This window comes from Symphalangus syndactylus, chromosome 9 (genome assembly GCF_028878055.3).
Source record: "Symphalangus syndactylus isolate Jambi chromosome 9, NHGRI_mSymSyn1-v2.1_pri, whole genome shotgun sequence".
NCBI lineage: Eukaryota > Metazoa > Chordata > Mammalia > Primates > Hylobatidae > Symphalangus > Symphalangus syndactylus.
The window spans coordinates 86,421,484-86,433,355 of record NC_072431.2 but is presented as its reverse complement, the minus strand read 5'-3'; the positions used below and the strand labels follow the sequence as shown (position 1 = coordinate 86,433,355).

Sequence of the window (11,872 nt, the reverse complement as noted above, 5' to 3'; positions counted from 1 at the left end):
GCCCAGATGAATTTGCTTAATAGATGCAAAATTGGCTTCTTCCACAGAGAAGGGAAAAATCAATTGTGCTTCCACTGGACAACATTTATTTGCATGTTTATAGAGAAGGACCATTGCCTTTCTTAGTTATAATTTAGAGTTATGGCAGGGCACGGTGGCTCACACCTGTAATCCCAGCACTTTGGGAGGCAGAGGCAGGTGGATCAACGGAGGTCGGGAGTTTGAGACCAGACTGGCTAACATGGTGAAACTGCGTCTTTATTAAAAATACAAAAATTAGCCAGGCGAGGTGTACACATCTGTAATACTAGCTACTCGGGAGGCTGAGGCACGAGAATCACTTGAACCTGGAAAGTGGAAGTTGCAGTGAGCTGAGATCATGCCACTGCACTCCAGCCTGGGTGGCAGAGAAAGACTCTGTCTCAAAAATAATGATGATAATAATATAATAATTTACAGAGTTTTGAAACAGCTCGAAGATAACGAAAGGTTCAGACACCCCATCAAATCAGATAACCGGACACCTATGATCTTTTTGGTTCATTTCAGTCTTTCACAATTTACCCCTGTAGAGCTTGGATTATAACATGATCCCTTACTTTATGAAATCAGCTTGTTGAACAAGCAGACTCATGTGGTAGAATCCTAATGGTACTTGATTTTGTTCACCCACTGTCCCAGCATGCTCAGTGGAGTGGGCTGGTGGCCTGCTATCGGGATGGAAACTCAGGCACTTCATGACTTTTGTAATCTCTCTAAGCAACAGAAAATGCCAAAATTCCAGAAAGTCTTAAGTTTCAATTTAGTAATTAAATTGCCAGGCGCCAGATAAAATCAAAACTGAACACCTGTCTGGGTGAAAACACCTTTCCTCTTGGGGCCTTCAGGAAGGGGTGCCCTCCTTTCTTACTCACCTCCTCCCCACCGACCCCCAGGTACGGGAATTGCAGCAGGGCTTGTGGGGAGGGAAGGAGGCAGGCTGAGAGCCCTTATTGGGCTGTCCTGTAGGCAGGAGACTTCGTACGCTCTGGATCTGGCTGAGATTTGAGCTGTCGCTGCCTGTCTCTCTGTCTGTGTTTCTCTCTCTGGTGCTTTGGATGTCCCCTGCTGCTCCTCTGGTACTTGTAAGGATCGCTCTCTCCTCTAGCTCCTGGGTTCTCAGATGAAGGGTGACAGCAGCAGTAACTATTCTCTCCTGAGAAGTCATCTCCCTACCCTCCAGCTGTCTGACCCTCTTACCCCTCACGGCACATGAGGGGCTCAGGAGGCATGATGCCAGGTTCTGGGCATTTCCTCTAAAACTTTGCATGTTCCCTGGCCCCTGCTTCAGTGTCCACATTCCTCATGTCTTAGTGCCTTGCCTGTATTTGCAATGAGAAGCTGGTTGTGTTTCAAATGGGTACCTCTCTGCCTTTCACAAAGGGCCCATGCAGGGAGGCACCCAAGCCAGTGTATTGGCAGTGGGCCAGGGGAGGCTGTGTGGTTGGGTGTGGGGGTCCCAGGGCCGCTGCCCACCCACTGGGCTGTTGGGCAGAGTTTGCTGAGCACCCAGCAAGCAGCCTCTTCTCTGCACAGCCCCAAGTAGCTGGGCAGTGCCCACTTTGTGGCTCATTCCTGGGCTTGGTGGAGGTGGTGTAAATCCCACCGTCTCCTCTTCTAGAGGGCTGGCCTTGGTGAGATGCTCACACTCTCTAGACCTCAGTGTCCTCATCTGTAAACTAGGCATGATCATAGTTCACACTTCACTTGGCATCATGGGAGTGAATCAAGGTGAGCTGGCGAGGGGCCAGCTCCCAGGAGGTAGATGGTGGCCATGATCATGGTGATGTGTGCACTGGGACCCTGGGATCCCCCTTGGCTGGTCCCCAGCCCATCTGTCACAGACAAGACACCACAGCAATTCCAATTTGGCAACAGAGTTTATTGAGGTGCCCCCCCATGGGCCTGGCCTTGCCCCTCATTCCTCTTTCTCGTCTCCATGAGTGATGATGTAGCACAGTGACTTGTAGTCGATGTTCCCCGCCAGGTCCATGGGTGTCAGGGCGAACATCTGCTCCACCTGCAGGGGACACTGGTGAGAGGTAGTCCCCTTGCTCCCGGCCCAGCCCAGCAGAGACCTCACGTGAGTCCTGTGGCCCTTCTGTCTGCCCTCTGCATCTGTGCTTTGTGCCTTAGCTTTTCAACCCTAGACCACAGACTCTGGGTTAATGTTTTTCTGTTGGCTGACTCTGGGCAGAGTGAGGAGTCGGTGCAAATGGGGGCCAAGGGGCAAAGGGCACCCCTCCAGCCACAGGCACAGGTCCATCCCAAGTGTACGAAACCTCTCCAAATCCGCTTCCCCTCCCCGCCCCGGGTCTGTGCACAGTCTCCCTGCCTGACGCACCCTGCTCTTTTCTGACTCCATGTCTTTACCCTCTAGGTCTCAACAGAGATGGCACCTCCTCCAGAACGGCCCTCGGCTCACCCTTCCAGCAACTGCCTCACTGATACTAGGCTCTGGGTCATGGGTGAAGGCCCAGAGAAGGTGCCGGGGATGAGTATTGAAGGGGCTGGGCAGCCTCACCTCAGCTGGAGAGAACTTGTCTGCCTGAGTCAGGAGAAGCTGCTTGAACCTGGGGGGAGTGAGGAGGGTCTGAGCAGGAGACTGCAGGGGAGTGACTGCACAGGGAAGGTGGGTATGGAGGCTCCCATGACAGGGAAGGGTTGGCCACACCCCAAAGAGCAGTGTAAGGCCCCGAAGTACAGGCAGCCCCCCTCACAAGGGGCCTCACCCCCCTCTCTGCTTCCATCACGGTGCTCCTTATCTGGCTGGGCCCATACTTACTCATCCTTGTTCACCACCCCTTTGCCACTGGGGTCAAACATGCGGAAGGCACTCAGGATGGCTTCCTCGGGGTCTGTCCCTGGGAGGCCGAGGCAGCCAGGTGAGCGCCCATGTCTCCAGGATCCCAGGTACCCCCCCAGCAGGAACTGGGCTGCATGAGGAGCCCCCCGCATCCCAGAAGAGGTGGAGGGATTCGCTAACATAAAATGTTTCTCGGGGATCAGTGGGGCTGGAAATGGTCATCCTCCTGAGGCGGGCAGCCTGGCTGGGAGACTGGAATTTGGGGGTGGGGGCTGAAGGCACATTTCCTGGCCCCAAGTCAGCACTAGGGTGACCAATGCACATGGGATTCTGGGGCAGAGGATGTGCTTGGAATGGGCCATGGCCAGGAAGAGTCCAGGTGGGTCCAAGTGGGGTTCAATTAGGGTTCAGGTGGGGTTCAGGCAGGGTTCAGGTGGGGTTCAGGCAGGGTGCAGGCTCCCTGCCTGGCCAAGGGTGCCCAGCTCTGTCCTAGACTCACCGTTGAGCTTCTCCCCAAAGAGTGTGAGGAAGACGGTGAAGTTGATGGGGCCCTTGCCCTCCTGCAGCATGGCGTCCAGCTCCTCCTCTGGGACACTCACCTTCCCTGGTGGGGGTGGGGCATGAGGTACACACAGGGACCCTGGGTGTCCCCCAGAAGGGCCCAGGCTGCCCTCCCTCCATCCTGGCCACACTGGCTGGAGGGGCAGAGGCAACTGTGCGTTGGGGAGGTGAAGTGGAAGGAAGGCGTGACAAGGGGGGAAGGGCAGTGTGAGGAGACGGGGAGGAGGGGAAGCAGGGGAGCAGGGTGCTGTCCCCCCAGCCACTCCCACCCGCCCAGCAGCTCTGAGTAGGGACCCCAGTGCACAGGGTGGGGCCAGGTGGGAGGTGGGTGCACGCACCCAGCTGGGAGTAGGTCTCCCTCAGGTCTGCCTTGCAGATGATGCCATCACGATTCTGGTCGATACAGCTGAAGGCCTGTGGGATGGGGGCCTTCAGGTGGGAGCAGCCCCCAGCTCTAGGGAAGGTAGGAGGTGGGGGAGAGGCCTGGGGGGTGTGAGAGGCAAGGTCAGGGTAGAAGGGGGGTATGTATGTGGGGTGGGGGGGGGCCAGGGTGGGATCTGAGGCTACTGGGAGTGGGCACTCACTTCCTTGAACTCCTGGATCTGGGCTTGTTCAAACATGGAAAAGACGTTGGAAGAACCACGTTGGGCCTGCTTGGTGGCTGCCACCTTGCCCCGGGTCCCCGCCTTCCTGCTGGCCTGCAACACCGTGAGTAGGGAGGGCTTCTCCCCCAATTCCTCAAAGTCTCCCCACCCCACCCATCATGCACAGTCCCAGAGCATTCCCAGGAGAGCCAGGGCCAGGATCCTCTTCCTCTCCCTGGGGACCACCCTCAACCCAACGCAAGTACAGAAAACTCTGCTCCCCCAGCCCAAAGGCCAGCACCTGGGAGACTGCCAGCCTTTCTTCCCCAGCAGGCACTCACCATTCTCTCTGCAGAGGTGTGGCTGCTGTCGTGGTGGCAGGGCCCAGCCTCCTTTATGTCTCAGCCTTATCACCTGAAGGTCCAAATAAGGAGAGGAACAGAGGACAGGCCCAAACTTGGCAGCCCCCGCCTGGGCTGGGGGAGGCCTAACAGATTCCAGCCACATTCCTGATGACCTTCATGTCCTCAACGTGTAACATCCTGCTGTCTCCCCATCCTGGCAGGGCCAGTCGCAATGTCTGCCTGGAGCAGAGCAGGCTCAAAGCTCTCACCACCCTAGGTCCTGATGAAGGGATCCAGTTACTCCCGTATCTGACCACCACTCCTTGCTGGTCCAGCCAGAACCCTGGCCAGTGCAAGAGGACAGCTGGGGAAGGCCAGTCCAGGGCCCCCGCCAGGCATGGGAGGGCAGTGGGTAGTTCTGAGGATGGTCTGTGGCCTGAGACCCCTCGGGGCTTCCCAGAGGTTTTGGTGACCCTAGGCTCTGACCTTTTGCCCCTCTGACCAAGGGGCAGAAGGCATCCCTGAGCTAGCTGTGACCCCAAGCAGAACACTTTGCTTGGCTTTGGGGCAATTCTGGAGGGTTAAGGAGCTCCATCAGCTGCCCTCCCATGCAGTCTACCTTGCTCCCAGTCTGCCCTGCTGTTTGGAGCCTTGCCTTCCTCAAGCCTCATCTCAACCACACTACTTCAAAAAGCTCTCCCTAACATCCTCAGCGGGGAGCTTCTGGGACATGTTTCCCATTTGCCTGGTGGATGATGTGTTTGTCATTCCTTGCTTCTGTGCCCCTTCTGAGCACCCCACCTGGTTGACTTCTGTGTCCCCAGAAGGCCTGGTGCATAGTGGGCTGATGGGCAGGCCTGGGTGATGCTGTTCCAGAGAAGCAGTCTCGCCAGCTTCTGGGGCCAAGGGCACAGCAGAGGGGCTGGGGAAACAGGGGACATCCTGGAGGCAGCAGGAGTGGGCCGCCCCAGGCTGGGCTCACTGGCTGCTGCCCCTCCACTGGAGCCAGACTCATGTCTGTCAGTAGCTGGCTAGTATAGTGCAGGAGCTCTTATCTGTCAGACCCAATATCCTTTTTATATAACAAGAGTTTTCTTTTACATTTCTTAAATTCCATTTTTTTTTTTTTTTTTTTGAGACGGAGTCTCACTCTCGCACAGGCTGGAGTGCAGTGGCGCGATCTCAGCTCACTGCCACCTCTGCCTCCCGGGTTCAAGCCATTCTCGTTCCTCAGCCTCCCAAGCAGCTGGGATTATAGGCATGTGCCACCACACCCAGCTAATTTTTATATATATTATTTTATTTTATTTTTAGTAGAGACGGGGTTTTATCATGTTGGCCAGCTGGTCTCGAACTCCTGATCTTAGGTGATCTGCCTGCTTCAGACTCCCAAAGTGCTAGGATTACAGGTGTAAGCCACTGAGCTCTGTCACCCAGGCTGGAGTGCAGTGGAATGAGTAGAGCTCACTGCAGACAACCTCCTGGGCTCAAGTGCTCCTTCCTGCCTCAACCTCTGGAGTAGTTGGGACTACAGGTGCACACCACCCTGCCCAGTGTTTTTTTTTCTTTCTTTTTTAAATTAATTAATTAATTCATTTTTGAGACAGAGTTTCGCTCTGTTGCCTAGGCTGGAGTGCAGTGATGCAATCTCTGTTCACTGCAACCTCTGCCTCCTGGGTTCAAGCAATTCTCCTGCCTCAGCCTCCTGAGTAGCTGGGATTATAGGCGCCCACCATCATGCCCAGCTAATTTTTGTATTTTTAGTGGAGACGGGGTTTCACCATGTTGGCCAGGCTGATCTCGAACTCCTGACCTTTTGATCCACCTGCTTCGGCCTCTCAAAGTGCTGGGATTACAGGCGTGAGCCACCGTGCCCAGCAGTGCCCCTCTGCCCCCCCCCTTTTTTTAAGAGATGGGGTCTTAAATTCCTGGCCTCAAGCAATCCTCCACCTCAGCCTCTCAAAGCACTGAGATTATAGGCGTGAGCTGTCACACTGGCCCATAACAAGTGTTTTATGACACCTCCTTTATTATCTAGAAAAGAAATTCATTTTATCTATTTCAATTCAGTCATTTCAATTCAGACATATAACCTACCTATGCATAGAATTTTAAGAATTAATACAATGTCCTGAACTGTAATATAAAGGAGAAATAGAAATAGAAATAGAAAGCAATTGATATTAAAATGTGTTCCACTATGTAAATGCTTGAGCATAACAGTAATGATAACAAAATAATTAGATGCTTGCACCAACTTATAAGGAATAATTTAGACTCAAGAGAACTAAGAAGATCCAAAGCAATTCCACATGAGAAGTAGCAAAAAACAAGAAATCTGAAGGGGGACATGACTTTTCAAAATCACAACGTTGGGTTAAGATCTGATGGAAACAAAACAGTTGTTCCTGATTAGCTGGGTAACATCTCCATCAAAAAATGAATGCATGAAAATCACACAAATATGTTTCTATGTCACTGTGTTTCTGCTGCAGAAAGATGGCATTAGGCCTACGCTTGTCTAACTCTAAATAGGCATTCCACCGACAGGAGCATCTGGAGGGACCTTAGAAATCCAACATGTATCTGGGCCCCTTCTCACTGGCAAACCTAAGTGGCTCTGACTGGACAGGACGGTGCTGAGACTGACCTGCAGCAGGACCAGCCTCATTCCCCCACTTCCTCAGAGCAGCACCTGGCCTGGCACTCCCTCTGCACACATTCCATGGGCAGGCAAGCAGGGGCCTGGGCCAGGCAGTGTACTGTCCACTGCTCTGCCATCCCCCATGACACCCCATTCCTGTTCCTACAGCCTGGTCTGTCGCTCCTCACACTCCCCTGGGCACAGCTGGCTGGAGGAGCTGTCTGGAGGGCATTGCCGAGATACTGAAGTGTCTTCATGCATGTGACGCAGACTTTTTATAGATTGTCCCCACAGTCTTAATGCACAGAAGTCAAAGAACAGTGGACAGGCCATGTTTAAAACTTTTAACATTTTTAATTAAAAAACCCACTCAGTCTCAGGTTGGGCATGGAGAGGGTGGCATGTCATATGATGCAGTCGTCCCTTGGGGTGTGCTGAATGCTGCTTGGGGTTTCTTCCTGAGCCAGCGCTGTGGGAGCTGAAGATGCAGGGCTGGCCCTTCTCCCCTTTGTGGGCCCTTTGGGGCAGAGGCTTGGGGGCTCTGTCTCTTGCACCTGCTGCAAGGGTCCATCCCAGAATCACAAGCCACTCAGGGATGGGGGTACAGGAGAGAAAAGGTCTCTGGGGCTATTCGCAGCTTGGGACACCTCCTCCATGGAGCCCTCTCCCATTGCTCCCTGGGCCTCTTGAGCCTCAGGCAAGAAAATGGCCAGGACTGGGTGATGAGCAGCCCCTGGCTGCCCTTTTGGCCCAGGTCTAGGTCTGGTCAAGCTGTTGGAGCTGCCTCTCCACACAGGATGAGTTCCCAGGGAAGTGAGGCCACAGCAGGATCCAGAGGGCACCCCTTCCCAGAGCCTGGGCCCAGGCGAGGCCAACAGCTCTGACAGTGTGGAAATGCAACAAAGTCCTGAGTGAGCAACTCCCTTCTGGGAAGTTGATTCCAGCAAGAAAGGTGGGGGGCTTCCAGAGTCTCTGTTCCTGCTCTTGCCGCACCCCCGTTAGGGCCCTGGGGCTGTCCCACCGAAAAACTGAGGGAAGAGGCCCGCTCGGTTCCCCAGAGGGATGGCAGGCGGCCCGGGTCTTGACAAGGCCAGGCCTCCTGCCCCGCCAGGCTGCGAGCACGTGTGGGGAGCACTTCCCCATGCAGCCTGGGTGCTGTGGGGCTGTGGCATCCTCCCTGCGCTTGCGGCCACTGCTGTCACTGGCCCAGCATGCAGGCCTTCTTACAGGCCACCGCCGAGACCAGGGCCGCGCCCCGGCCACTGCCCTCCTCCGACTCGATGAAGGTGATCTCGCAGCTGGGCGTCAGCCTGCGCACACTAGCGTGGAACCGCTCCTTGAAGCTGGGCAGAAGAGAAGCAGGGCTGCCGTCCCTTCTCCCAGCCCATCCTCCACATTCATTACCCGGCGCCCTGCACGCAGTCGACCCTTCCCCCAAATCTAGGCCAAGGGGGACGAGAAGAGGAGAAATCTTGGAGCTTGGGAACCGCAAGGAACCTTGGAGCGCGCGCTTTTTGGGCCCCACTTTACCAGGGAGAGGGCGGGGCGGGCTCACCTGGGGTGCAGCTTGTACACGGAGCCATCCACGCCCACAGTGATGCGCATTACGTCCTCGCTGCGGCTCTCGCGCATGCGGTTGATGACGCCCGCCAGCCCCGCTGAGCACATGTGCGCAGCGCGCGTAGACACGCTCTCGCAGGCGCGGCGCACGATGTCGCAGTCGGTGGTCGAGGGTCGCAGCCCCAGCGTGCTCAGGATGTTGTAGATCTGCTTGCGGTCGCCCGTGTCGCTGCGGGGCGGGAGGAGGTAGGGCGGTCGCTGATTGTCGCTCCGACAGTCCATCCCCCTCCAGCGGCGGCCTTTCCTTCTCCAGGGAGGGGCCCCGGCCAGCAGTCCCCACAGCGGCGGCCTCTTTCCCTCGCTGAGCCGGGGCCCCTCTCTGGAGAAATGGGGGCGATCCTACTCACCTCACCCAGCCAAAGCGTTTCCGCCAGGGACCAGCAGTAACCTGGTTAGTACTCTCCCTCTAACTAAGCCCAGGGTCTCCGCCCTAACGTGGGGGTGTCAACCATGCCGCGCCTTGGGGCCGTGAGTGATGTGAGAGTATGGCCACGGCGGGCAGGGAGCATCGAGGGAACTCACGGTTGGGGACCACTGCCCGGACGCAGGCTCGCCCCCATCGCTGCTCTTGGCATCCCTGTCCGGACCCCGCCTCCTCCCCTTGGGCCCGCCCCCTCCTCCTCGTCTCGGGCCCCGCCCCTCCCTTTGCATCTCCGTCCTGTCCCAGCCTCCTGCCCTTGGACCCGTCCCTGCCCCGCCCTCGCCTCCAGCGCCCGGCCTCTGGCCCCGCCCACTCCCCGCCCCCTGTGCCCCGCCCCCCCGGGCCCCGCCCACGCCCGGAATCCCACCCCAGGCCCTAGTTTCCCATCCCTGCGCCCCGGGCCTGGGCCTCAGCGTCGCCCTGAGACCAAGTCTGCAGTGCCCGGGCGTCCCCAGCCCCTGCCCTTTGCACCCCCCCTCCTCCTCCGCACACCTCTCCACCTGCGACACGAAGCGCGTCTCGAAGGCTCCGCGTGTGCGCAGCTGCTCGGAAGCCTCCCCGTGGAAGAGCAGGTTTTCGTCCACGAGCCTGAGCAGCACGAGCCGCACCAGCTCGCCCATGTACTTGCCACCTATGAGCTTCTCATACCTGGACATAGGGCAGCTCCATTACATCAGCAGGCACGAGGGAGGGCCCCTCATGCAGGTGGAAGCCGGGAGCTGGCCCCACTGCTCCCCATTGAGGTCACGAGGCGGCCACGTGGGGCACCGTGATCCCCACTCCCCCATCTGGTTCACGTCTTTCCCTCGTTAATGAGCTAGAGCTTTAGAAACGTCAGGGATCAGGAACGTGCACGTTCAAATCAATCACGGGAGCAACTTTGGCCTGCCCCTGGGCCCACTGCAGTAAAGGGACAGACAGATAGTTCAAAGACCCCATGCAGTCCCTCCGAAACCTTCCTTGCAGGGGGCCCTGCGCCGAGCACAGGACCTACAGCTTCAGTCCTCCTTTAGCTGCATCCAGAGCTGCTGTTCATTGGCCAGTTATGGTTGGGGAAACTAAGACTCAGAGGGTTAGTGCCCAGTCGGAGGCACGCACCATGTTGCTGGCACTTTCTTGCTTAATCTATGACCATCCGTATTTGATTTAAATAAATCGAATACTACTGACCTATAATAATAGAAGCCTGCGAGCGGCAGAGAGGACGCTAATAAAGTAATTAGCATAGGCCTGGTGCAGTAGGTGGTAAACAAGTGATAGCCATGATTAATGATGAGCTCTCTGTGGGTTGGTTTCCAAGCTGTGACTGTCAACCCGCAGCATTCCACAAAAGACTAATATTCTTTCTGTGAATGTGGCCAAATACATACTTTGGGGAATGTTGGGTTAAACCCAGAAACCGTGCTGGGGGCGTCTCAGAGCCTCCTCTGCATGCACGATCACCTGTCGGAAGGAAAGAGGTCTGGGCTTATCAAATCACAACTGGGACTAACCCTTCATCTCTCACAGGGGCAGGTCATGACTGAGCAGAAGGGATGGAGCTTACGAACGGATTGTCAGTTTGCTTTTCCCCAGAGTTGTTTAAAAACAAGCCCATTATCTGCAATGGCCCGGCTCCCATCTGCTGCTGCACCAGAGTGGCCCAGGGCCTGGGTTGTGGGGGAGGGGGGCATCCTTACAGCTGCTGACCGGGGTTTGCAGAGCTCTCGTCCACCAGGCGGTCATACTCCAGCAGGAACTCGTCCAGCTCGCCGGAGTCCCCGAAGGCGCCCCACTCGGTATTGACGCACATGCGGCCCTCGTCCCCCTCCACCAGCTCCACATTCTGCATCTCCTCCATGTAGCAGGCATTGCAGCCTGTGCCTGGGGTGGAGGTCGGGGGGACTGTCAGCGAGAGCTGCACTGCTCCGGAGTAGGGCCTGGTTCCTGCCCACAGGAGTCCCTCTCTCGCTCCCCCATGCCTGTCTCTGCTTTGCCTGGAACAATGGAAAGGCGGCTCTCCCTGGGGCTGGAAGACCTGGGTTGCTTCAGTGGCCAGAGACAGCTTTCTGGGCTGTCCTCTTTCCTAACAGGCAACAGTAACACCTTCCCTGCCTGTTACCTAGGTGGTTGGGAGGACTGAGAGAAACAGTGTGTATCAAAGAAATGGTTGTGGGACGTTATCATTTTATCTATGTACCACCCTTGTTTTCTGGCACTGCCCATGCACATGTTTGAGCTTCTGTCGTGAGTCATGTTTGGATGGCAACCCAAAGTGAGTAAGGCATGGTGTGGGCCCTTGAGAGCAGCCCAGAGGCTCCTGTAGACAATTCCGGATATGGAATTTTGTAATTTGCTGGCCCCTGTGCAGAGTGACAACATGGAGTCTTTTGTTCACAAGTTATTAAGAGTTTCAAACTGCTGACAGCAGAGCCTCAAGCTAGCATGACTGTGTGGGCTGCACACCCCCAAAGCTGTCAGGGACAGCAACTCAAATGCTAGTCAGTCGAGCTGCCACATAGGAATCAGGGCTCAGTGATGCCTAGCCTTCCAGTTTTTATTTATTTATTTATTTTTTTGGAGACAGGGTCTCACTCACTCCATCACCCAGGCTGGAGTGCGGTGGTGTGATCTTGGCTCACTGCAACCTCTGCCTCCAGGGTTCAAGCAATTCTCCTGCCTCAGTTTCCTGAGTACCTGGGATTACAGGCATGTGCCATCACACCCAGCTGATTTTTGTATTTTTAGTAGAGATGGGGTTACACCTTGTTGGCCAGCTAGTCTTCAACTCCTGAACTCAAGTGACCCGCCTGCTTTAGCCTTCCAAAGTGTTGGGATTACCGGCGTGAGCCACCTTGCCTGGCTGCCTTCTAA

The 11,872-nt window shown here is 56.0% G+C and overlaps 2 protein-coding genes across 10 annotated transcripts in view; both read right to left on the bottom strand.

Annotated features, from left to right (window-relative positions):
- Positions 1 to 1,900: 1,900 nt before the first annotated feature.
- MYL7 (myosin light chain 7) lies at positions 1,901 to 4,367 on the bottom strand. The gene is made up of 7 exons (XM_055294450.2): positions 4,332 to 4,367; positions 3,991 to 4,104; positions 3,745 to 3,820; positions 3,345 to 3,449; positions 2,825 to 2,903; positions 2,564 to 2,612; positions 1,901 to 2,059 (listed from the first exon to the last, which is right to left on the bottom strand). The coding sequence occupies exons 1-7, from the start codon at positions 4,332 to 4,334 to the stop codon at positions 1,958 to 1,960; spliced, it is 528 nt and encodes a 175-aa protein (XP_055150425.1). The 5' UTR covers positions 4,335 to 4,367; the 3' UTR covers positions 1,901 to 1,957.
- A 2,942-nt stretch (positions 4,368 to 7,309) lies between these two features.
- GCK (glucokinase) overlaps positions 7,310 to 11,872 on the bottom strand; it is a 44,836-nt gene continuing 40,273 nt past the window's right edge. For 6 of the 9 annotated variants that reach the window (XM_055293275.2, XM_055293273.2, XM_055293276.2 and 3 more), the window contains 4 exons: positions 10,699 to 10,882; positions 9,512 to 9,667; positions 8,534 to 8,767; positions 7,310 to 8,321 (listed from right to left, as the gene is read on the bottom strand). In XM_055293275.2, coding sequence (XP_055149250.1) covers positions 8,177 to 8,321; positions 8,534 to 8,767; positions 9,512 to 9,667; positions 10,699 to 10,882 — 719 coding nt within the window. In that variant the 3' untranslated portion in view covers positions 7,310 to 8,176. Of the gene's footprint in view, positions 8,322 to 8,533; positions 8,768 to 8,945; positions 9,279 to 9,511; positions 9,668 to 10,698; positions 10,883 to 11,872 lie in introns of those variants that run through there. The other 3 variants (XM_055293277.2, XM_055293278.2, XM_055293279.2) reach the window with 3 other exon arrangements.

Bases quoted from the DNA above. Each gene is read 5' to 3' on its own strand.
- MYL7 (XM_055294450.2), bottom strand. The intron at 3,450-3,744 runs GTGCGTGCACCC...CACCCCCACCAG, and splicing joins GGAGACCTACTCCCAGCTGG to GGAAGGTGAGTGTCCCAGAG. The intron at 2,904-3,344 runs GTGAGTCTAGGA...TCGGCCTCCCAG, and splicing joins CTTTGGGGAGAAGCTCAACG to GGACAGACCCCGAGGAAGCC.